At 55.7% G+C, this 24,288-nt stretch overlaps 2 protein-coding genes across 3 annotated transcripts in view; both read left to right on the top strand.

Annotated features, from left to right (window-relative positions):
* Window positions 1–12,185, top strand: part of NISCH (nischarin) — a gene marked incomplete at both ends in the record, with an annotated part of 34,396 nt that extends 22,211 nt beyond the window's left edge. The window contains 8 exons of the mRNA XM_084247197.1: window positions 3,262–3,386; window positions 4,474–4,523; window positions 6,175–7,590; window positions 8,900–9,278; window positions 9,801–9,957; window positions 10,416–10,544; window positions 11,068–11,229; window positions 11,575–12,185. Of these exons, the coding sequence (XP_084103323.1) occupies window positions 3,262–3,386; window positions 4,474–4,523; window positions 6,175–7,590; window positions 8,900–9,278; window positions 9,801–9,957; window positions 10,416–10,544; window positions 11,068–11,229; window positions 11,575–12,185 (3,029 nt within the window). The remainder of the gene's footprint in view (window positions 1–3,261; window positions 3,387–4,473; window positions 4,524–6,174; window positions 7,591–8,899; window positions 9,279–9,800; window positions 9,958–10,415; window positions 10,545–11,067; window positions 11,230–11,574) is intronic.
* Window positions 12,186–14,973: 2,788 nt separating this feature from the next.
* The window catches only part of STAB1 (stabilin 1), a gene marked incomplete at its 5' end in the record, with an annotated part of 25,862 nt that continues 16,547 nt past the window's right edge, over window positions 14,974–24,288 (top strand). The window contains 18 exons of one of the 2 annotated variants that reach the window (XM_084247277.1): window positions 14,974–15,051; window positions 18,971–19,107; window positions 19,401–19,516; window positions 19,649–19,734; window positions 19,806–19,875; window positions 20,166–20,261; window positions 20,553–20,663; window positions 20,901–21,097; window positions 21,325–21,455; window positions 21,621–21,748; window positions 21,989–22,074; window positions 22,282–22,419; window positions 22,540–22,680; window positions 22,826–22,888; window positions 23,159–23,272; window positions 23,352–23,405; window positions 23,618–23,698; window positions 24,100–24,258. In XM_084247277.1, the coding sequence (XP_084103403.1) occupies window positions 14,974–15,051; window positions 18,971–19,107; window positions 19,401–19,516; window positions 19,649–19,734; window positions 19,806–19,875; window positions 20,166–20,261; window positions 20,553–20,663; window positions 20,901–21,097; window positions 21,325–21,455; window positions 21,621–21,748; window positions 21,989–22,074; window positions 22,282–22,419; window positions 22,540–22,680; window positions 22,826–22,888; window positions 23,159–23,272; window positions 23,352–23,405; window positions 23,618–23,698; window positions 24,100–24,258 (1,986 nt within the window). Of the gene's footprint in view, window positions 15,055–18,970; window positions 19,108–19,400; window positions 19,517–19,648; window positions 19,735–19,805; window positions 19,876–20,165; window positions 20,262–20,552; window positions 20,664–20,900; window positions 21,098–21,324; window positions 21,456–21,620; window positions 21,749–21,988; window positions 22,075–22,281; window positions 22,420–22,539; window positions 22,681–22,825; window positions 22,889–23,158; window positions 23,273–23,351; window positions 23,406–23,617; window positions 23,699–24,099; window positions 24,259–24,288 lie in introns of both variants that reach the window. The other variant, XM_084247276.1, reaches the window with a different exon arrangement.

Raw genomic sequence — 24,288 nt, 5'->3', positions numbered from 1 at the left:
GGGACACTTGGTAGGAAGAAAAGAGAGGACGAGCTGGTAGGAAGAAGAGAGGAACTCAGGTTAAGTCAGAAAGCCCAGTCAGGACAACCCACCAGCTTGTGACTCTGTGCTGCAGAGTCGTGAGAGTGGAGCAGTGCTGTTAGCTGTCAGAGTATGATTCTTGATTTGTTTTTGTTACATTCTTGGCTGAGAATTTTTGGGTTTTTTTTTTTTTTTTTTTTTTATGTACAAGGGTAGAGGAGTTTATATTGTTGTGAGGAAACCTCTCTGATGCTGCCTCCTGCTGTGGGGCAAAAGCCCATTTTGGTAGCCCACAGCACTGGTGAGCCAGCAGGGAGCTGCAGGACTAGGCTGCTGGGGGACAGGGTGCTGCTACAGCTGGTCCTCAAGGCCAGGGAGGGGGGTCTGCAGTCAACATTTGTGAAGTCGAATGAGTGAGTGTGTGAGTGAACACAAACTGGAGCAGCTGGTAAGGAAGAGACCACACAGGTGAAGAGGGTCTGTCCCCAAGGCCACAGCTCATTGGTGTTGAGGCTTAGGCCTCAGTCCCCCATCCTCACCTTCTTCACTCTGGGGGCTCGCCCGAGTGCTGCTCATTGTCTGTGTTCCCTTTCCCAGCTACTGGACATTTAGATGTTTCCAAATTTGCACTCTTATAAATAAACTGCAGTGGATGTCTTGGTGTGCACATCTCTTTCCTTTTTGTGAGAAACAACAAAGGTTGGGCCCCGGTGTCTATACTCTCCCGATGTCCCCGTCCCATCCTGAGTGGCCCTTTCTGACCACTTGTTTGTACAGACCACAGTCCAGGAAGGAAGTGGAGAGACTGTCTCTATCCACATTTCCTCAGCATTCAAACAGGGCTGCGGGAGGAAGGGGTGAGAAAGTGTTGCTTTTTTCTTAATGTGGAGGGATCCACAGGTGTTTGTGTTTAATTTTGTGCTAGTGAGTCTTACCTGGAGGGGCAAGGATTTCTCCTGTATGTGAACAGCTTCCTTCCCAGCCTGATCCATAGACGGGAACCTACTTGTGAAAAAACTCAGCACTTGCGCCTGCCTGAAGGGGGCGATGTCCAGTGGATACCAGGTCTCTGATCATCAGAACTGTTAGCCAGCTTGTTGGAGCCTTGGAGGACTGTGACGCAGAGGGGCTGAGTGCAAAATGCCATGGTTGATTCTCTGGCCAGATCTGGGGCCTGAGGGGAAGCTGTAGAGAAGGGCTTAGGATTAGGCACCTGGGCTTAGGTGTGTCCCACCGTCCTTGGCCATGTACCCTCAAGGATTTGTAACCTCTCTGTTGCTGTTTTCTCAACTGTAAAATGGATACACCCTACTTCATCGATTCTAAGATGCACACATATCCACCTTGTGACTTCTCTGAAATTGAGATGCGTCTTTCAGTCAGTGGCGTCTCATAGTCGCTGTCAGCCAGCTGGTATTCCTGACGGAGTCGTGTGAAAACCTTCCGAGGACACCTTCTGCTAAGACCGAGATGGCGCCACATCCACGCATCTTAGATTTGATGAATTGTGGTAAATAAATGAGAGGCGCGCATGAGCTAATGCTGGGGAAGTGTTTAGTACTGCTCTCCTGGCTCATGAAGAGTGGTCGGTAAGGGTTTCCCTCTCCTGTGTCCTTAGTGGGGGAGTGGGGGGTGGGGGGGGCAGTTCACGATGACCAGGACAGTGCTGCTAAAGAACTTGGAGCCTCTTGGGGAATTGAGTTGTATGCCCAAGGTACAACAGTGCAGATTGATTCGGGGGCCTTGGTAAGAGGCAGAAGATTACATCCAGAGCAGAAAGGACTTTGTGGTGGAGATGGTGTTTGAGAGGACTCTTAAAGGATGAGTAGGAGAGGGCTGTATTGCAGGAGAGAGCAGCCGCACAGACAAAAGCCCAGGTTAGACCCCGCAGTGCGCTTCGTGCATGACTGCTTGCTGCCCTTGTTGCCTGTGCATAGCCCATGTTGCTTCACGCTGTGGGGGTGTCCGAACTCGGGCCCTGTGTCTGCCTCAACCGCGGACGGAGGACCTGGGCTAAGTGTGTTGTCCTGTCCCTGCGCAGTGGCTGAGCTAGATGAGAGTCTGTGACCTCTGGGGCTTTGAGAGTTCTCAGTCATTTCATTGGGCTGTGGGGACTGTTTGGTGGTAAAGCCGGGTTGTGGAGGGAAACCCTGGGCTCCTCCAGACCTGCTAAACCACGGATTAATGCCCAGTGTTCACCAATCAAGTGCAGCTAAGAAAATGTTAAAAAAAAAAAAAAAAAAAAAAGACTTTACCCTCAATCAGTCTTGAAAATATCTGAAGTAACGGGCCCAGGTGTGCTGTATTCATCAATTTCAGCAGGGTTGAAACACCGTGTGTGTGCTTCCCGGGGTGCATGAGTCAGAGTGTGCTGTCCATGGGAAGTGGCCCGGGGAGGCTCACTGGGGTGTGTCCTGCAGGAAAGGTTATGGGTACTGGGTGTGGGTTGTCCTTGAAGCCCTCGAGGAAACAGGAATCTGCAAGAAGGGTCTTGCCCCGTTGTGTGTCTGCAAAACTCCTCAGAGATGTCAAATTGGGGAAGAGGCGACCCTCTCTGTCCTTGCCCTGGGAGAAAGCACTAGCACTGAACACATTTAAGGCTCTTGATGGACATACTGCCAAACTGCTCTCCCAGCTCCCATGCCAGTGCCTGCCTCTGCCCAGTTAGGCCCAGTTCGAGCTGTATGATCAGTCTGACTTTTGCCAAAGTGAGAGACAAAACTGGTGTCTCGCTCCAACTTGCCCTTCTTTGATCATTTGTCAGGGTGAGCATTGTTGTTCCCTGTTATATCTGTTGGCCATCATTCTGTGCAGTGTCTTCTCCTTTTTTTTTTGCAATCTCCTGGAATTTTCTCCCCTCATTTTTGGTATCTGTAAGAGCTGTTTGTAGATTAAAGATAAAGCCTTTGTTAGATATTACAAGCACTTTTTTTCTTGTTTCATTTCATTTTGATTTAGGTTTATCACTTAATAGTTTTATGTAGTCACATCTCAGTTTCTTCCTTTGCATCTATGCTCAGCTCTCACCCCTATCTTGAGATGAAATTAGCAGTCATTTGTTCTTCAAATTGTTCTAAGATTTCAGTTTTAACATTTTCTTCTATACTCCACGTCTGGGTTTGGAGGTCTGATTAGCCCCCAGCCATGCCAATAGCCCAAGGGCCCAGCCCTGATTGTTGAATGACTGCTTTCCCTGCCCCACCTGCCCTACACCCCGCCCCCTGCCCCTGGTCTCTCCAGGAATCATGTTCGTGCAAGAGGAGGCCCTGGCCAGCAGCCTCTCATCCACCGACAGTCTGACTCCTGAGGACCGGCCCATCGCCGGGGGATGCTCTGATTCTTTGGAGTCCATCCCTGCAGGACAGGTAATGCCCTCCTCCTGTGTCTAGGGAGTGGTTAACTCTGCAACCAGAGGCTGGATGTCTGGCTGACTGGAAGCAGACGACCTGGCTGGAGTTAAGGCACATGTTGCCAGTGCTTGGTACACTCTGCTTTTTGCTTAAGGGTCTATGCTCATTTCTTTTTCTCCTCTCTATTTCTGTTAATGGAAAAATTCTCTCTCACTGGGCACGGGGGCAAAACCAGATTACCTTTCGTCACTGTAAGCAGGCTCCCCTGGAGAAAGTAGTTCAGAAGACCTTGACCTTGTTTGGCTTCCAGAGCCATCAGGAACAGTGTCTCCTCTGTTACCTGGCACCCCAGGAACATTCTGCCCATGCCCTCATGTCTCACTGATAGTTGGGACACAGTGGAACCCCAGTACTTCCCTTTGTGACTGATGGTACCAAAATTGCTTCCTGTGTCCTGGGAGGAGAGAGGAGGAAGACAAGTATGGTGTGTGTGATTATTTGCTATGTGCTTAGTACCCCAGCCTCCCTCTAGCCCTGTCTATTCAGCAATAGGATCATGGCCTTGTGACACAGGGGCAGTTTGTAGAGCCCTTACTCTGCCCAGCACTTCACAGCGCCACTTCCCTTCACCCACCGCAGGGTCACACAGTGGGAGGGAGGCTCCCAACTCTAGGTCTTCCCTGTCATTTAGAGATCATTAGGAGAACTTACCTAGGCACTGCACAGCCTCTACTCTGCTGGCCATTTACCAAATCGGTCCACTGCCCGTGCGGGTCCTCTGGGATGGCACATGGAGCTCTCAGTGCAAGACACAGGTGCACAAACTGAACTGCAGAGTGACTGAGAGGCTCTGGCCCAGGGGTTGGAGCAGGGGCTGGAATCAGACAGACAGGTGGGAATCTCAGCTCTGCTGTGAACTGCCAGAATAGGTGAGTGTCTGCATCTCTAGGCCCCAGATCCCCAGAATGGTGCGTGAAGATGGTAAGGATGCTTTCACAGGACAGTGAGGGATGGTGATGTGCCCGGTCAGGGTCTTGCCCTTGGTAAATGCCAGGGAATGGCTGCAGCAGGTGAGGGCTGACTGCGTTTCCTTTTCTACCAGGCACCCTCTGATGAGTTAAGGGATGTGCCAGGAGCTGTTGGTGGTGCAAGGTAAGGGAGAAGTTGAGATGGAGTCCTGGGCCTTCATACATTCGTGGATAGCAGCAACCAATTGGAGTTTGTTAAAAATCAGTTCACAGGGCCTCTCCGGTGGCACAGCGGTTGAGCACTGGGTTGCGAAGCTGCCTGCAGCCTCTGCAGCGCTGGTTCTATCCTCAGCTGCTCCCCGGCCACCGGAGGAGGGTCCCGCATGGCGCGCAGACCTCTCCTGCCACCCGCTGCTCCCCTCAGCAGTGTACTTCGGTCCTTCTGCCTGTTCTGCTCTCTGCTCTGGCTCTGGTGAATTCTCCCACCCTCCCGTGCTTCTGACTGTACCCAGTGCTTGTATAAATAAATAAATCTTTTAAAAAAAAAAATCAGTTCACAGAATATCTCCAGAACTACTACTTTCTTTTTTTTTTTTTTAAGAAGAATTTGGTTGCTTTTTTTTTTTTTTTTTTTTTAAGATTTATTTATTTATACAAGCACTGGGTATAGTCAGAAGCATGGGAGGGTGAGAGAATTCACCAGAGCCAGAGTGGGAACAGAAGAGGCAGACTGACAAAATACACTGCTGAGAGGAGCAGTGGGCGCAGCAGGAGAAGTCTGCGCACCATGTGGGATCGAACCAGCGCTGCAGGGGCTGTGGACAGTTTCACAGCGCTGCGCTCAACTGCCTGCGCCACCAGGGGAGGCCCGGCCTCAACCATTCTTAAGAGCATTCTTAAGAGCTGTTGGGCTTCCCTGATGGCACAGAGGGTTAAGCTTCAGCACTATGAAGCAATCCACAGCTGCTGCAGCACCAGTTCAATCCCCAGCCAGGGAGGGTACCCACATGGTGCAGCAGACCTCTCCTGTCCCAACCTCTGTTCCCCTCAGCAGTGTATTTCAGTCAGTCTGCCTGTTCTGCTCCCCACTCTGTCTCTGGTGAATCCTCTCACCCCACTGCACCTCTGGCCTACACCCCAGATCTTGTATGCATAAATACATAAATCTTTAAAAAAAAAAAAAAAGGAGCTGTTCAAAAAATTGTGTGCATTGTCATTAAGGTGTCTTTCTCTCAATTCGGTTCTCTTACTGGGCCCTGAAAAGAGGGCTTGTTCAAACTGTTCTAGAGCCAATACCATAGACCAAAGACCTATAGTATTTATACAAGAGATTTCCCAGCCTTTTCCTGTATATGTTGTTTTCACAAGGGCAGTAGTGACCACGAGGAGCTTGAATTTAAATAGAGGGACCAAAAAAATAAATGTAAGGTCCACCTAGCTCACCTTCCAACCCTCTCCCACCCTCCAAAGGCCACTGACCCTGAAGGGAACTCTTGTCAACAGATGAGTTCCTGCTTTTGTACACTCATTGCTTTTGGAGTTCTGTGCCAGTGTCTGAATGACAGAAATCTTTGTTCCACTTAGGTTGGGCTAGGCAGTGTGGTGTGGACAGGACTGCATTAGTTGCCTGGGATCTGAGCCCCGAATGTAGACTCCAGTTAAACTGTTAGCCCCAGCATTGTGACTACTGAGCACCCCACCTGGGAGCAAGCTCAGCTGATCTGGGAGGTTTGGGAGACCCATGGGTTGGTTCCTTGGTGCAGGCAGGAATCTCTGGATATGGAAGTCAGGTGTCTCATTCCAGCATGTCACTAATCTGGCCTCTCCTCACACAGCCCAGACCAAGCAGAGCCGGAAGTCCAGGTGGTGCCTGGCTCTGGCCAGATCATCTTCCTGCCCTTTACCTGCATTGGCTACACCGCCACTAACCAGGACTTCATCCAGCGCCTGAGCACGCTCATCCGGCAGGCCATCGAGCGGCAGCTCCCCGCCTGGATTGAGGCTGCCAACCAGCGAGAAGAGGGTCAAGGCGAGGAGGAGGAGGAGGAGGAGGAGGAAGAGGAGGAGGAAGAGGAAGACATTGCTGAGAACCGCTATTTTGAAATGGGGCCTCCAGACATGGAAGAAGAAGAGGAGGGAGGCCGGGAGGAGGAGGAGGAGGAGGAGGAGGAGGAAGAGGAGGAGGGCGAGGAGGAGCGCCTGGCCCTGGAGTGGGCCCTAGGCGCAGACGAGGACTTCCTGCTGGAGCACATCCGCATCCTCAAGGTGCTGTGGTGCTTCCTGATCCACGTGCAGGGCAGCATCCGCCAGTTTGCCGCCTGCCTCGTGCTCACCGACTTTGGCATCGCTGTCTTCGAGATCCCACACCAGGAGTCTCGGGGCAGCAGCCAGCACATTCTCTCGTCCCTGCGCTTTGTCTTCTGCTTCCCGCACGGTGACCTCACAGAGTTTGGCTTCCTCATGCCAGAGCTGTGTCTGGTGCTCAAGGTGCGGCACAGCGAGAACACGCTCTTCATCATCTCTGATGCTGCCAACTTGCACGAGTTCCATGCCGACCTGCGCTCGTGCTTCGCCCCACAGCACATGGCCATGCTGTGTAGTCCCGTGCTCTATGGCAGCCACACCAGCCTGCAGGAGTTCCTTCGCCAGCTGCTCACCTTCTACAAGGTGGCAGGTGGTTGCCAGGAGCGTAGCCAGGGCTGCTTCCCCGTCTACCTGGTCTACAGCGACAAGCGCATGGTGCAGACAGCTGCTGGGGACTACTCGGGTAACATCGAGTGGGCCAGCTGCACGCTCTGCTCAGCTGTGCGGCGCTCCTGTTGTGCACCCTCCGAGGCTGTCAAGTCCGCTGCCATCCCCTACTGGCTGCTGCTCACACCCCAGCACCTCAACGTCATCAAAGCTGACTTCAACCCCATGCCCAACCGCGGCACCCACAACTGTCGCAACCGCAACAGCTTCAAGCTCAGCCGCGTGCCCCTCTCCACTGTGCTGCTCGACCCCACGCGCAGCTGCACTCAGCCACGGGGTGCCTTTGCTGATGGCCATGTCCTCGAGCTGCTTGTGGGCTACCGCTTCGTTACCGCCATCTTCGTGTTGCCCCATGAGAAGTTCCACTTCCTACGCATTTACAACCAGCTGCGGGCCTCACCGCAAGACCTGAAGACCGTGGTTATTGCCAAGATGCCTGCAACTGGGGACCAGTCCCAGAGTCCCCTTGTGGATGGGCAGCCTGCTGAGGACAGAGCCAGGTGAGACCAATCAGCAGGCTCTCGGAGGTTAGGGGACATGGGCTGGTAGGTGCCCAGAGAGTTCCTGGCACTGTCTCAAACCAGGTCTCTGCGACATGTGGGTGGGCCTGACTTAAACCTTCCAGCTCCTGATCGCCCTCAGCATCACCCCTGGCTCCCTCCGGCTTGGTGCTGAGCTGCTGCTTCTCTCCTGAGGCTGCAGATCAGGAAACCTGTCCTTTCACAGAGACAAACTGGCCAGTTCCCTGCCACTTAGGGTCCTGCATGCCTGGGTCACTGGGATTCCATCACCAGTGGGGGCAGGCAGAAGGGGCTGATCCTCTCCACTCTGCCCCATGGGCCAAGCACAGCCTTAAGGTATGACTCATCACTCACTCCCTCTCTTGGGACTCATAGTCCAAAGCCTTACTACCCCGTTGGTGAGCTCTGTACCCATTCTTTGGAAGACCTGGATTGCTGAGGGCCCCTCTCTGCATGTAGTTTTGAGTCTTTCCAAGGGACCCAAAGGGCCAAGAGTAGCATGTATGAGCTGGGCATATGATCTTATGCAAAACTTTTCTGGGGGAAACCCTGTCCTTGTTCTAATTCTCCCCATCCTGTCTCTGATCCTTTAGCCTAGCTTCACATGGGTTCTCTCCATCTTGGATTTCCCTCAGGGCTGGGAGTTGAGGTGGCCATTAGGGAGCATAATCACCCCCACCTGAGGTCAAGTAGGAGGCCTTGTACCCTTTATGGTACCTCTATTTCCTGTCCCCCTGGCTTCAGATAAACCTAGGGTTTCCCCACCTGGGCAAGTAAGCCCTTCATTTGGTGACCTTCCTATCCTAAGACATGGTTCACTCATTATCTCTTCTTCCTGGTGGACAGTGGAAGAAACCCTGTCTGTACCCCAGCATTTTACAGAGCCTGCTTCCTCCTTCTAGCCCAGTCCCCCAACTGGTGCTCCCAAAGCACTTCCCCCTTTTCCTGGCTGATTCTAGTATGCTCTCATATCCAACTCCAGATCCATGCCCTCCACAGGCTCCCCTGATGCCTCCAAGTGCTGGATGGAGGGCAGCTTGTGCGAGAGGTGGCCCTGCATGACTGTCTTCCCCTCTCCTTGCTTCTGTGCTGAGGCTGCAGTTGGTGACATTTCCTTGCATCCCTGAACCTGGCTGGCATCTGCCCATTGTGGTGAAATCCCTAGGTGGCCCCAGAGGTGGTGTGTGGCACATACATCCCTTCACTCTGAGGTTGTGCATGTAATGTCAATATTCTTTTGGGGTCCTCACATTAATACAGTGTTTTGGGGGGGGATTGGGAAATGTAGCAATGACCAGCGACCCCAGGAGGTCCCAGTAGAGGCCCCAGCTCCGGTCCCGGTGGAGGCACCAGCCCTCGCCCAGGCGCCTGCAGAATCCTCAGCTCCGGCCCCAGCAGAGGCTTCAGTGCCACCTTTGGTCCCAGTGGGGGCCCCAGCAGAGGCCTTGGCCCCAGAGGAGATCCCAGTGGAGTCCTCATCCCCGGCCCCAGCAGAGACCCTGGCACAAGCAGAGGCCCCTGTCCAGTATCCAAGTGAGCACCTGATCCAGTCCACCTCGGAGGAGAACCAGATCCCCTCGCATCTGCCCGTCTGCCCATCACTCCGGCACATTGCCAGCCTGCGGGGGAGCAGCATCATCGAGTTCTTCCACAGCAGCATTGCTGAGGTAGTGACCCATGCATTGGTCTCACTGGGTGGCACTTGTGTGGATAAAGGTGGCAGTCCATCCTGCTCTGGCTGAGGTAGGGCTTGCCTTAGGCTCAGCCTCAGGTTCTCAGGCTTCTCTATGCCAGTTTTCCCCTCCAGCTTCAGCTATTCACAGCGTTGAGGGTCTTGGTAGGGAGGTCCTGGGCTGCCATCTCCAGGCCAGTTGTCTTCTCTGTCATCGCCTCCCTCTGCAGACACTCCTCATCTTAGATTCCTGGGCAGACCCCACTGCACATCCAGCTTCCCTCACTTCCTCACTGCCTCTGAGCTGATCATACATTACCAAGGTATAATGAAGGTCCTTGGTCTCTCTAATCTCAAGGCTGTGGGCATGACCCTGGAACATGTGGGCCACCAGGGCGATGGGGCTCAGAAATGTAGTGCCCGGCCTGGAAGTGTTTCCAGGCCTGGTTTAGAAGAGAAGGTACTGTTGCACCCAGCCCTGTTTTGCAAGCCCAAGCCTGACCCTCTCTGTGTCCAGGTTGAAAACGAGGAGCTGAGGCACCTCATGTGGTCTTCAGTGGTGTTCTACCAGACCCCTGGACTGGAGGTGACTGCCTGTGTGCTGCTCTCCACCAAGGCCGTGTACTTTGTGCTGCACGACGGCCTCCGCCGCTACTTCTCAGAGCCTCTACAAGGTAGGCACCAGTGCCTGGGACCGCGGAGCTTGTACCCTAGGAGACAGGCAGGGGTGGTCTCAGGCTAGCTGTGCTGCTTTCGACAATGGCGACTTGGCTGCACTGGGTGGAGAATCCCTTGTTTGACGAAAGGGCCTGACAGCAGCGCTTCCTCCTGGAGCTGTCAGGAGAGCCTCAAGCCAGGTCCTGCTCTTGCTTGGGAATTGGCCGCAATGACAAGGGGCTGCCCCTTGCAGCTTCCGTGGGAGCCTTTGCCTGTGGCTTTTGTAGGGCATCTCATGATTCCAAGCCAAGTGAGTTATGACCCTGACGTGCATTGCCCCTGAGGTGCTGTGTGCGTAAGGGTTGTGGTAATGCCTCACCAGCCAGCCAAGGGGTCCCCTTTCTGCTGGACAAAGCCAGGCACCTGAGACCCTTTCAACTCACCACCATGCTCAGTCCCCTTCTCTCCATCACAGATTTCTGGCATCAGAAAAACACTGACTATAACAACAGTCCCTTTCACATCTCCCAGTGCTTTGTTTTAAAACTCAGTGACCTGCAGGCAGTCAACGTTGGGCTTTTTGACCAGTATTTCCGGCTGACGGGTGAGTGACCTGCTGTGCTTTGTCCTATTTTGGGTGATGGCCATTGTCACCAGTGAACTCCCACCCCCCACCCCCCACATGTGGGCACATTATCGCAGGCAGAATTATCTCTCTGCTCACCAGCCAGTTCACCAGGGCGAGAGGAAACAGCTTCAGGAACTGCTGAGTGCAGAACTCACCCCCAGGACTTGGAACAGGGAGGCAGGCAACAGGCAGCAGAGTGCTGGGCGGGCGGGCAGAGTGGGCCCTGGGCTCTTGGGCAGGATGTTTCTGACTCATGCTTCCTGAAGAGAGAAAGCTAAGCTCTTTCCCTAATGCCTCTGTATCCCCTTCCAGAAAAATGTCATAGCCCTTCCGGCCTGAGTAGTGGCCATCTCCCCAGGCCCTGTGATGCTTCCCCACGTGGTCCCTCCTGGCCCTGGCTCTGTGGTCTTCAGGTCTCAGAGACTATAGTTGGCCCCACAGGCAGGGACGGGGTGGGAGGAGCAGCGGCCTGCAACCATGACCTGCCCGTTCTCTGCAGGCTCTTCCCCAGTGCAGGTGGTCACATGTTTGACACGGGACAGCTACCTGACACACTGCTTCCTCCAGCACCTCATGGCTGTGCTTTCCTCTCTGGAACGCACACCCTCACCTGAGCCTGTCGATAAGGACTTCTACTCTGAGTTTGGAAACAAGACCACAGGTATTCTGGCCGCAGACCTGACCCCTAGACTGACTTCGCAGCTTCCTCACTCACCCCAAGAACTAAAATAGACTCCAGAACACCTCTGCCTGTCTCACTTTTTGTTTCTTCCTGCTTAGCTGACTACAGTTTTCCAAGGCATAGCAAACCCTCAGTCACCCAGCAGGTGCATTTCAGTTTCTGCTCCACTCTGGGCCTGAGTATAGGGGTTTAGAATGTGTTCTCCCGCCTCTGACAGGCAGCAGCTTGTGCTGCCATTGCTGGGTGTCTTGGGGCTATTGGCACTCCCAGCCCCACCACAGACCAGCTCTAGATTCCAACCCTGATAGGTGTTTCTCTCTGTAGGGAAGATGGAGAACTACGAGCTGATCCACTCAAGCCGTGTCAAGTTCACCTACCCCAGTGAGGAGGAGATCGGGGACCTGACATTCATCGTGGCCCAAAAGATGGCTGACCCGGAGAAGGCGCCAGCCCTAAGCATTCTGTTGTACCTACAGGCCTTCCAGGTGGGCACACCACCACCTGGGCGCTGCAGAGGCCTGTTGCGCCCTAAAACTCTCCTGCTCACCAGTGCCGAGATCTTCCTCCTGGATGAGGACTTTGTTCATTATCCACTGCCCGAGTTCGCCAAAGAGCCACCACAAAGGGACCGGTACCGGCTGGATGATGGCCGTCGTGTCCGAGACCTGGACCGCGTCCTCATGGGCTACCAGCCCTACCCACAGGCCCTCACCCTTGTTTTTGACGACATGCAGGGCCATGACCTCATGGGCAACGTCACCCTGGACCACTTTGGGGAGGTATCGGGTGGTCCAGCCAGAGGTGGCCAAGGTCGGGAGGTCCAGTGGCAGGTGTTTGTGCCCAGTGCTGAGAGCCGTGAGAAGCTCATCTCTCTTCTGGCTCGCCAGTGGGAGGCCCTGTGTGGCCGTGAGCTGCCCGTTGAGCTCACTGGCTAGCCCAGTCACAGCCAGCCCTTGCCGCCCGCCGTGAGCTGGTGTTCACTCAGGCCAGGGGCCACAGGCTTTATTTGTTTTTAAAATGTTTTCTCCTCCCTTTTGGTACCTTCACTTGACTGTCCTCCCAGAGAATGTGAACATATGTGTTCAGTTACTTCTTTCTAATAATGGGGGTGAAGGGGCAGCCCCTCCAGGGCTATCTGGGCCTCATTAGCCTCCCTTGGATATGTTGCCCGCCCCCAGCGTGGCATGGCCGGGCACCCCAGTGTTGTGTCTTCTGTTGTGGGACCGTTGTTAACACGTGGGTCTGATGTACTCTTTCACATGTTTTTTCCTAAAATGTGTTCTCCAGTCTTGTTGCTGTTGCTGTCATTGTGAGCGTTTGCTGCTAATTATGAAGCAAAATGCACATTGGAAGCTCCCGCCCTGTGCAGTTTTCCAAAGTAGAGGCCTCTCCTGGTCCAGACAAGTGGGAGAACTTGGAGGGCAGGAATCCCACAGGCCTTGGGGCTGAGATGAAGGCAGGGGACCTAGAACTGCCAGCGCCAAGTGTGATTCCCACTGCCTATTTTCTGTATTCCAATAAAGCAGAGTTTGACACAGTCTGGGTCTTTTATTTCAAGGCTACTGGGGTCCCAGCAGGGCATTGGCCTGGGGCTTGGACAGCTTGAGGGGGAAAAGGTGCCCTGGAGACACAAGAAGGTGAGATATGTGGGGGTGCAGGGGGAGGAGGGAGGGCAGTGGGCGGACTCCCAGGGCACAGGAGAGCTGGGGCAGGGTTGGTGTGAGAGGACCTTTGGACATGGCCTTGCTGGGCTATGGCTTAACCAAGAGCCTTGGGCAAACCAAAGATTGTAAGGCTCCTTGAGGCACACCTGGCACTAACCCTTCTGCTTCCTGCAGGTCTTGAACATCACACCTGGACCCAACTGCACCTGAAGCCGCAGCGTATTGTATGTGCAGTTCGGGATTACTTACTGTGTGCCTCTGATGGTCCTGCACGATGGCCTGCAAGGGGAAGACTTGCAGAGAGGAAGGTCCTGTGCTCATCCATGTCTGTGTTCATGTCCTTAGAGCTGGGGATTGCCTCAGAGTCCTGATGAGGTAGGACATGGGATTTCTGTGGGAGCCGGCCCCTGTGCCCCACCCTTCCTCCATATACTCCTAATCCCAGAGTAGGCCCTGAACCCCCACTCACCTCTCACCCTGGCCCAGTCAGGAGTCTTGGCCCTCAAGCCTTCAAGATATTTGGGCCAGGCCAGGTTGTGGGGAGGTAGAGTGGTCAACCTGCCTCCCAGACCTACTTTTTCTGTTTTCCCTTAATGCCCATAGGGTGGGGATTCTGGCCTGGAGGGCCCATCATCCTGGGGAAAGCTTGGGGGGCAGGTGTGGAGCTAACAAAGGGAGAGTCTTGCCATTCACAACCCCCACACCCAAATCTCAAAAGTTCCTCACTGAGGAGAAGGGGGCAGGTGACAAGTTTTTCTCCAATCAGGTCTTTATCAAAGGAGAGTTGATAAATGACTACCTGCCTCTCTCCATCTCAGCTCCGTCATCTGTAAATGCAAACTGACAATCAGAGGTAGGGTCCACCAAGCCCACACCTGGCACATACAGGCCTTGCCACCTGGGCTGCTATCCCCAGGTCCCAGCCTGGGTCCATGAGGACAGCACCCAGTGGTGGGCAGCGGGGCTTAGGATTGAATCTTAAAACTGACTGAACAACCTTAGACAAGTTGCCTAGACCTTCACTCTCGGTTTTCTCACCAGTAACATAATGAAAGTAACGACATTCATTAATTCCACAAATCTATATTGAGCATCTACTATGTGACCCAGCCAGACTCCATCCTGCACTCCCATAGCTGACATTTCATGGGACAGAAAAACTAAACCAGTGTCAGTGCTATGAATGAAAGCTAATCACCTTTGACGTGAGACTGGACCTTGTGGTGAGCCCCTTTGAGAGGATCTGGGGTGACAGCAGCCCCAGCAGAGTTCACTTGACCCCATTAAGAGGTTTACACAGGCCCACATGACTGGAGCAGAGGGACGGATAGGGAAGCAGGCAATGAGGTTGGAGAGGCCCCTGTAGAGAGGGGTTTGGCTGGGTTCTGTGGGAAGCCTTGGTTACACCTGATAGATTGGGGAGTGAGGGGCCCTAGCAGCAGAGAATAGTCCCCTTGGGGAAAGAAGGGAGGCGTGGGACTCATGGGTATGGGGTGGTGGAAGCCAAGCCCACAGACCCTGTCAGAAGGGTAGCTGGGCAAGTATGAAGAGTTACTGTCTAACCCACTGTACTGCCTGGCAGCAGCAGGACAGATGGGATTCAGGGACTGCCCAGCCCCCAACTCTAGGACCCCTCCCCCGCCCCTGAATGAAACACTGGGCTGGCAGACACTGGGAGTGGGGAGTTGTTTGCGCTACACTGGAATTGGCTTCACAACCTCTGGTGGACCCTAGGATAATGGTGGGCTAGGAGCCTGTGAGCCAGGAGGAGGACCCTGGCCGGGAAGCCCCAAGTAGGGTTCAGGCTGGCCATGTGGGGGTCAGTGGCCAGCACCTTCCCTTCCGCCTGCAGGCTGCTGATACGCAGGAGGAAGTCCTGGTGGGTTCCTGTGGGGGTGAACTGGCGGGGCCTCCGGATTGCTTTTAAAGCGACTGCCCGCCCTGTCCTGCCTGCCTGCCTGTGCCTGCCTCCCAGCGCATTCCCCAGCTACCCGCTCTCTGCCCTGACTGCCTGGGACGGTGACTCTGCCCTGGTCAACGTGCCTGTCAGCCGCCAGCCATGGCAGGGCTCCGGAGCCACCTCCTGCTCTGCCTCTTGGCCGCCTGCCTGCCAGGCTCCAGCTTCATCAGGGGGCAGGAGGTGAGTGTGAGCCGGTGGCAGAAGGATGTGATATTTGGGCCTTGCTGGCCGGGGTGGGAACGGGAGGGAGCATACCCAGATCAGCCTTGGGTATGGGAACTTATAGGGCAGCCTGGGCTTGTCTGGTGTCTGAGCAGTACCAGAGGGCCAGCCACTGTGCCCAGCTCCCAAGGCTGAGGTCTGTCTGCCTGGGGTGCCAGGGGTGTGTCAGCCTGTCCTCTAAATGTGCCCAGCCAAATAGCCATGCAGTTTGGGCAGCTGTCCAGGACTCCCCAACCTGAGGGTGAGGGGTACAGACCAAGACCCATCCTCCTGCCCTCTCTGCCCATATGGAGGCTTGGTCTTTCTGCGCCTCTCTCCTGGAGGTGGATGGGAAAGCTTCTACTCTTCTCGAGATGACTCACGTGGAACATGTGTGTGTGTGCTGGGCATGTGTGCACGTGTGTGCACAAGAGTGCTTGGAGGCAGAATGAGGTCTACCCCTCTCCTCTGGCTAAGCAGCAGCCAACAAAACACCCTCAAGCCTAAGAAATACTGTTAATCCAGCACTCAATCCTGGGCACATCTGGGTGTTCTCCCTTGAATCCTCACAGCCCTCGGGCTGTGAGTCCTGTTGTTCTCTGCCTGAGGAAGCCAAGGCCCACCAATGATGGAGACGGGTCGGCCACCCTCTGGAGCCATGCTCCAGGTGCTGCCTGGCATTCCCTACCCAACACGAGAGAGGAGCCCCATGTGAGGCTGTCTGGTCTGTGTGTACTAACCCCCTCCAGGCTGCCTGTCTGCAGGTCCACATAAGCCCCATAGTAGCAATATTGTCCTATCAGAGTTTCTGGAAGGCCCTCCCCCCTGATTATGAAGATAGTTACCTGGCTGGGACCTGCCTCCAGGTGAGGGGCCCTCCCCTGTGACGCCAAGTTCATCTGACTCAGGACAGCTGCCGTCCCATGTTATTAGTGGGAGTCTGAGGTACAGAGAAAGAAAGGCTTTCACTACCAGGTAGAGCCAGGGCAGGGACACAGGCCCTTGCCACCACTGGGCTCTTTCTTTCATGCTTCTGTGGACCCTCAGAGTAGGGACCGGGAGAGGCCCTACAAGTTTCAGGCTCAGGTCAGGGTTGAGGATCGGCAGAGTTGAGGCTGAGAATGTGACAGTGATAGTGGAAGAGCCAAGTGTTCCAGGCTATGCTGAACCCTGCGGTTGGTTTCCTGCTCCTTGCCTCAGTTTCCCTATGTGTTCAATGCCAGGGAATTTCACAGACTTTGCTACAGGCTTCCTCACATCCTGGCTAGTCAGACTGGGGTCTCTGCCTTGTCAGAGAAGGAAAGCCCTAAGTCTGCCTTTCAGGACTGGTCCTCAGCCAGATCGGGCCAGTGAAGGGGCTGGGGATTCTTGTGGACAAGGATGCAGAATTGCTTCCCTGTACCCCTGTAGCATGAGACCCACTGTACATACAGGAAACTGAGGCTCTGAGGGGAAGAGATGACCTCTGGGTTACACACCTAGTGAGGGGCAGCACAGGACTCAACTCAAAACAGCCAGTTCTGGCAACAGAGGCCAAGGCAGTTTCCTGGAGAGGGGCTTTTAGCGCCTGTCCATTCAATATGGTGTTCACCGAGCGCCTCCAAGCTGGTAGATGTGATCTCGAGCCAGGGCTTGAGGGAAGAGGGGTTTTGGCCACTGGCCCCCTCCTTTCTCTGGTCTAGGGCAGGGGAATCTCTTCTAAGGTTGGGGTTCTGGGTCCTTGGCCCTAGAACCTGGGGGATTTCTTCTACCTTCTCACATCAGGCTTAACACCTCCTGCCTCCTCTGCCTCCCCAGCAGCATCTCTGTGGGAAGCAAATGTTGCAAAATCATTTATGAGTTGGGGCAGGGAGGTGGGGCGGCACCTGCCAGGCTCAGGCAGCCCCAAGGTGCCACAGGAAGGGAATCTGATTCAGCACTGGGCCACGATCCAGCCTCGCTCCACCCAGTGGGCCAGGACTGCTGCTTCCCCGCCCATGCTTTGGGCAACGGGGGCCTGAATGCCAGTCTCCTGTGTGGTCTCTGGGGAGGAGGGTGATTTGACCCTGGTTTACCCTTCTATCAACATTTCACACACATTTACAAACACAGTATCCTGTATGAGTATCACTACACAATCCCAGGCTCCTGTTTCCTCCACGCCTGTAACTCACCCACCGTTTCAGGAGCCCTGCTCTGCCTGAGTGTGAGGACAGCCTTCTCACCCCATGTCCTTATCCAGGCTTAGCCAATGTTTCTCCGAGGCTGGTTCCCTGGGCCAGAGGTAACTGCAGTGGCAGCTGGGTGAGCAGGCCAGGTGGCCCTAGGGGAGCCCGCCACCAGCCCGGCTTTTGCCCTGAGCCAGCAACTGCCTGGCCAAGTTACCCAACTTCCTGGTCAATCCCTGGCTCAGCAAAGACAGGCTCAGGGAAGGGAATGAGACCACAACATCCCACTGCTCAACGCTGAGGCCGCTCAAAGCAACTTCCCTCTTTACAGACCGCAAAGGCATGAGCGGAAAAGGCCAAATCTCAGTGGCAGAGAGAGGCGGTGGAACTCCTTTGTTCAGAAGAAAGCGTCAGGCACTATTTCTCCTTTTCTCTTGCTCTAACAGGCCATAGATACGTGATTTGTTCTGGGAAAGAGGTGCTCTGGGTCCACTCTTTGGATCGCAATATGTTCAGCTTTTTTTTTTTTTTTTTTCCATGAAGACAATTCCTCAGGCCATGTCCCAAGTCCCCAGAACCTTTCCTCCATCAAAGTGCACCTTACCTGTGGCCCTTTGTCACACTTCAAACCAAGAACATAACTTCTGTCCCTCCAGGGGATGACATGGTGGGTTACTAGGACTTTTTTTCTGTGTAGGTGCCCAGTGCTGGACACAGGGAAGTGTGGCAGGTAGCAAATAGACCTGCTGGACGGGACTTTCTTGGCCCTCTCAGGTTCTCCAGGCAGCAGCCAGAAGGCCCACTTAAAACACGAATGGAGTCGTGGGTTCTGCCTCACCTCATTGGCCTGGCTGCCAGCCTCTTCATTCTCTCCTTGGCTGCTCTGCCTTGTCATACATGGTCCTTTGCTCCTTCCCACTTCCCAGCCGTGGCTCTGCTTTTCTTCCTGCCAGGAAACTGCCCTGGCCAGCAGTCACCCATCCGTCAGGTCCTAGCTCCCCTGGGAAGCTGCTCCAAGTCTGGGTCCTCTTGGTCCCCTCTGCCAAAAAGGGCCCATCTAGTGACAGGCAGTAGACACCTAGGTCCCTGTGGGGCTGTGGGGCAGGCCTGGGGTCAGGCTCTGTGAGAGTAACTGGCCCAGACACAAGCAGACGCCCTTGCTCATGCCTATTCTCGCAGGCCCGGACTCCCGGCTTTGGGGCTGACTCTGGGTCAGCAGGGAGTGCCCTTGAACTTGCTGAGAGAGGATCATTCATTGCCAACATGGGGATGTGCCCCTGTGGTGTAGCTGGAGGCCCAGCCCCACGGAGTGTGGCCTGTGCCTGGGAATTGATGGAGTCGCTGTGTTCTTCCAAACTGTGCCAGCTGAGTCAGTTATTTTCAAATGAAAGGCAAGAATGAGCTCTAGGTTGTAGTTGCTGATTCTTAATGGGCCACTGGATGCCTTTAGGCCAAGGCCACTGCTTGGGGTTCATTTTTCTTATCTGTAATGGACCAACGTGGAAAAAAGTGGCCAGATTCTCCCGAAGGTAGACAGGCTTCTGGGCCCTGGGCGGAAGTACATGGCTGTTGACATGGGGGTGTGCTGTGGCAGTGATAAGTGATGTCAGGCAGGTTCCCCCTGTGTGGGACCTTCCTGTCCTCACCGCATCCCCACTGAACAAGTGGGAAACAGGCCCAAAGAGGGATGATCAGGACAGTCAGGATGGGGGCCGGTTCAAGCCTTCACTCCAAACTCCATACCCCAGGTGCGATCCAAACACTGCGATGTCAAGACCAAGTTTGTCACTCGTGTACCCTGCACCATGTGCCCTGCCATCAAGAAGCGGTCGTGTCCCCCAGGCTGGCTTCGGGACTTCCCAGAGAAGATATTACAGGACTGCCAGTGCGGACTGCTTCCGGGAACATCTCCTGGGGAGGCAGGGAATCAGGGAGAGTCTGGCAAGCTTGGGGAGTGAGGGCAAGGCCTCACTTACACCCTCTGTCAGCCCCTCTGAGGGAGCACAAATGGGCAGGGGGAAGGGATAAGAGAGCAGGGTGTTCCTTGGGTGCCTACTACCTGTGAGGCCCAGGGCCAGCCCAGGCAGGGGGAGGAGGGGTAAGGACTCCTGAAATGGCTGAGGGAGGCTGGGCTGGGGGGCCTTCCCACCACATCTCCCAGCCTCCCTCTGTCCCCAGCTACGAGGTAAAGCTGGGGGACTCTGTAGTGTCCATGAGAGGCTGCAGCCTGGAGTGCTGGAGGAACGAAGTACAGAAGGCCTGCTGCCCTGGCTACTGGGGGTCCCAGTGTTATGGTATGAGGGGTGTACAGCCTTGCTCCTGTGCCCCAGATGCCACCTGGGCTCCCCATCTGCAGCAAGGCACTTGGGATCAGGGCTAAATCAAGAGCTTTTGAGGTATAATTGTGTTCTGGGGCTTATCTACAGAGTGCCCGGGGGGTGCAGAGAACCCATGCAGTGGACACGGGACCTGCCTGGATGGCATAGACAGAAACGGGACCTGTGTGTGCCAGGTAAGGACCAGGTAGGTCTGGGGTGGGGCGCAGTGGTGAGGCCACACTGACTTGGTGCCTCCCTCCGCCAGGAGAACTTCAGTGGGTCAGCCTGCCATGAGTGCCGCGACCCCAACCGGTTTGGGCCTGACTGCCAGTCAGGTGAGCACTGGCAGGGCAGAAGGGCATGGCAAGTGACCCACCCCTGGGACCCACTTCTTACAACCAGCCCCCACTAGGCTATTCTTGGAGGCAGCCTCTGGGAAGTCCTGAGCTCCTGGGTTGGGCCAGGCAACTCCCAACAGCCAGGATCCATGGTCCTGGATCACAACTCTACTCTTGAGCTTGTGCCTGCCAGAGCTGAGTTGTGGAGGTGTGGAGGGCAGGGACTCATTGTTCCTTTTTCCCTGTGAGGTTGGGGGGTCTCACCTGACCCTGTTTGTTCCTCCCAGTGTGTAGCTGTGTGCATGGTGTATGCCGTAAGGGACCACTCGGGGATGGAAGCTGCCTGTGCTTTGCGGGGTACACTGGACCCCTCTGTGACCAAGGTGAGTGCTGCTGGGCAGCAGGTCTCTGCCACCAGAGCAAGAGAGGCCAAGTGGGTGCAAGATGGGCTTGTACTTCAGCAGGACCACTGCCTACAGCCTCATTTCCAAATAGGACAGCATTCAGCTGGTTGGAGGGAGGAGATGTTATTCAGGAACTCCCCTGCCCAAGGCCCAGAGAGGGCAGGGCCCTGGCCAGAGGCACACAGCCAATCCCACAAAGCAGCTTTGCTCCTCTGTTCCTCCCCAAACTGGCCATTCACGCCACCATGGCTCTCTCTTTTCTCTACTCAGAGCTGCCTGTCTGCCAGGCCCTGCACTGTCCCCAGAACTCACAGTGTTCTGCAGAGTCCCCCACCTGCCACTGCCTGCCTGGCTACACCAAGCAGGGCAGTGAATGCCGAGGTAAGTGTGTGACTGAGACCAGGAACCTCAGCTCAGGTGAGCAGATGCTGGGAGGTCATCCTTTTAAAGCAGCAAGTTCAATCTGGCCATTTATGAGGACAGAAAATGAGGGGAACAGAGCCTGTCCCCAAGGTCAAGATCAACTGGCTCACCCCAATTTTGGGCTATCCTGGTGGAAGCTGTGGGGAAGCAGGGCTGCACAGCACTTGGCTCACTGGGCTCTCTCTACCCTGGCAGGTCCTGACCCCTGCTCACCATCGCTCTGCTCGCCACTGGCCCAGTGCTCGGTGACCCCCAGTGGGCAGCCAGAGTGTCGCTGCCCCAAGAACTACCATGGTGATGGGAGGGTGTGCCTGCCACAGGACCCCTGCACCACCAACCATGGGGGCTGCCCCAGCAACTCCACCGTGTGTGTGTATCAGAAGCCAGGCAAGGTGATCTGGGGCCCTGGGCGGTTGCCTCACAGCCCCCACCCACTCCTTCTGGCTGTGGGACCCGGGTAAATCCCAGGCCTTCTGGGCACCTCAGCTGCCTCGTTGCAGAGCTGCAGGTGGATGAAAGCCCTCTCACTGGGGTGTGGTTGTAGGGGCTGAGCAGAACTCTGGGTGCTGGGGGTTCTCATGGCCATGCTGTCACCCTCTACCCCTGCCTGGTGGAGCAGGCCTCTTGCTCCTGTAAGCCAAACCTGGTCAGTATCAACAGCAATGCCTCAGCGGGTTGCTTTGCCCACTGCTTCCCCCACTCCTGTGACCGGTCAGCTACCTGCAAGGTGACCCACGATGGGAAGATCAGGTGGGCACCAGGATCTTGAATAGGGGTCACCGGGGGCAGAATAGTGGGTGGGCTGGGCAGGGGGAGGTATGTTGGGTTCATCCTCAGCCAAGGGCCACCTGTGGGGTAGCTGTGTGGGGGACTGGCCACACACCCTGACTTGACCAGTCCTACCCATACCCCCAGCTGTGTGTGCAAGGAGGGCGAGGTGGGGGATGGGCGTGCCTGCTACGGACACCTCCTCCAGGAGGTACAGAAGGCCGGTCAGGTCGGCGTGGTGTTCCTGAGGCTGAGAATCGCCTTCGCCATACTGGGTGCGTTGCCTCCACAACCTGCCTGTGACCCTGCCCTGGTTCCCGCACTCCTGGCAGGGAGGGAAGGACAGGGGGACTCCACAGAGATGTGGAAACAGAGTGGATTGTGGTGGGTGCAGGTACTGATACCCTTATCTTCCCTATACCCAATGCTCACCTTGACCCCCCAAAACCCAGGACTGATGCCTGAGGGTCTTTCCAGATCCATTCTGATGTGCCCTTTCTTGCCCTCTCCCACAGACCATGGCTGCCGGGAGCTTCTCACCACCTCAGGACCGTTCACTGTGCTGGTGCCGTCCATCTCAGTCTCCTCCAGGACCATAAACGTGAGCGCCTCCCACCAGGGAGCCCATACAGGTCCTTGCTTCCTCCTGGACCCTGTCTGGCTTCAGGGCCTGAGAGTGTCCCCTCTCCATACTCTGGGGAAGTGAGGCCCAGGAGCCAGCATGGCCCCCTGCATTGCTCAGGATGGGGTGACCCAAGGAGGACAGCCCGCACCGGGCCCACTCGGCACCGAACCCCTGTGCCCGCAGGCCTCCCTTGCACGGCAGCTCTGCAGACAGCATGTCATCGCAGGTCAGCATGTACTGGAGGAGTCAGGGACCCAGCACACACGCCGGTGGTGGACGCTGGCTGGGGAGCAGATCACTGTCACCTTCAACCGCTTTATGGTAAGGGGGAACCTCAGCCTAGGGACCAGAGAAGTCTCGGGTGGGGGACATAGCCCAGGGAAAGTGTGGAGGTGGGATGGAGCCCCAGAAGTATGAGCCAGAGGCCTTGGATCTCAGCAGAAATACACTTACAAGTATGAAAATGAGCCCCAGCAGACATTCACCATCCAAAAGGCCAACTATCCAGCAGCCAATGGGGTCTTCCACGTGGTCACTGCTCTTCGGCAGCAGTCCCCCCCAGAACTCCCTGAGGACCCCAAGGTAAGCCAGTGCCCTCCCTTTCCCACCCTGGGTGCTAGGTGACCTCTGGCCCCCAGAGAGTTCAGAGAAGGGGGCAGAGGCAGTTATGGAACACAGCTCCCCTCACCCTCTTCTCCCAGCCCCTCATGCTCATCCCTTCCTATAGAGAACCATCAGCCAGATTCTTGCCTCCACCGAGGCCTTCAGCCGCTTTGAAACCATCCTGGAGGTGAGTTCTTACCCTGCATGATCTCATTGCCCAGAGTCTGCCCCCACTGATCTGGGCTTCTGGAGTAGAAGAGGCCTTTGCTCATGCCATACCCTAGAGCCTATCCATCACCACCCTGAGGTTCTGCAGTAGTAAGGGCCCATTGCTGAATCTCCCACTTAGTCCTGTAGGAGTTTCCGGTGGGTGGGTCAAGAGCAGGGCCCCTCCAGTCAGGGCTCAGAGGTGGGGCTGGCCTTGGAGCCCCCCTGAGCCTCCCTCCCACCACCACAGAACTGTGGGCTGCCCTCCATCCTGGATGGGCCTGGGCCCTTCACAGTCTTTGTTCCAAGCAATGAGGCTGTGGACAGCTTGCGCGACGGCCGCCTGATCTACCTCTTCACAACAGTAAGCTTGGTGGGGAGAAGGGACTGTGGATGTGAGGGTACCAGGACCTCCAAGAGACAAACCCTCTGTCCCCTGCCAGGGTCTCTCCAAACTGCAGGAGCTGGTGAGGTACCACATCTACAGCCATGGCCAGGTGAGATGTTCCCCTCCAAGAAGGTGACCAGCTGCACCTGCTGCTGGACTGTCTTGGGAGTATGTGTGTGTTGGGGGCTCCCATCTGGACTGTCAGAGCCCAAAGGAGAGCCCGGGGCCCAAGGCAGTATCTAGGACTTACCTGGGTAGCACTGGGCATGGCCCCAAGGGGTGCCAGTGGCCAGCCTAAGGCCACCCTCTCCTTTGCCCCAGCTGACTGTTGAAAAGCTCATCTCGAAGGGTCGAGTCCTCACCATGGCCAACCAGGTCCTGGCTGTGAACATCTCTGAGGAGGTGAGATCCCTGGGTATCTGGAGCAAAGGGGCAGGTGCAGAGCTGGTGATGGCTGGCCAGTTGGTTAGCCTCTTTCAGACCTGCCTTTGTGCTCTGAGCCCATGTAGGGTAGGATGGGGGAGTCATATGGGAGGCAGGCGCCTCTCCTGGGCACTTACAGCAGGAGGACTCTAAGGAGGAGGGTGAGCACTTGGGGGGAGAACTCCCTGTGGCAGGAACCGCGGGTAATGGAGTGGAGACCAGAGTAGTCTGCCTGAGGGGAAGCATTGCTGCAAGAAGGGAGGAGACAGCCTGCTGGCTGGGCCTTCAATGGGCACCAAGCTGCACAGGGGCCAGTGAGACCGGACTGGGCCGGTGGGACCTTCTGGGGAGGGTGGGTGGCACACTGGGCTCTGCTGCAGGGGCGCATCCTGCTGGGCCCGGAGGGGATCCCTCTGCGAAAAATGGATGTTCTGGCTGCCAATGGGGTGATCCACGTGCTAGAGGGTGTGCTGCTGCCCTCGACCATCCTGCCCATCCTGCCCAAGCACTGCAGTGAGGAGCAGCACCAGATTGTGGCAGTAAGTGCACACCCAGAGCCTGAGCCTCGA

Source organism: Talpa europaea, assembly GCF_964194135.1.
Source record: "Talpa europaea genome assembly, chromosome: 11".
NCBI classification, from domain to species: domain Eukaryota; kingdom Metazoa; phylum Chordata; class Mammalia; order Eulipotyphla; family Talpidae; genus Talpa; species Talpa europaea.
The sequence above is the reverse complement of the archived record's forward strand: the minus strand, read 5'-3'. Positions and strand labels throughout refer to the sequence as shown.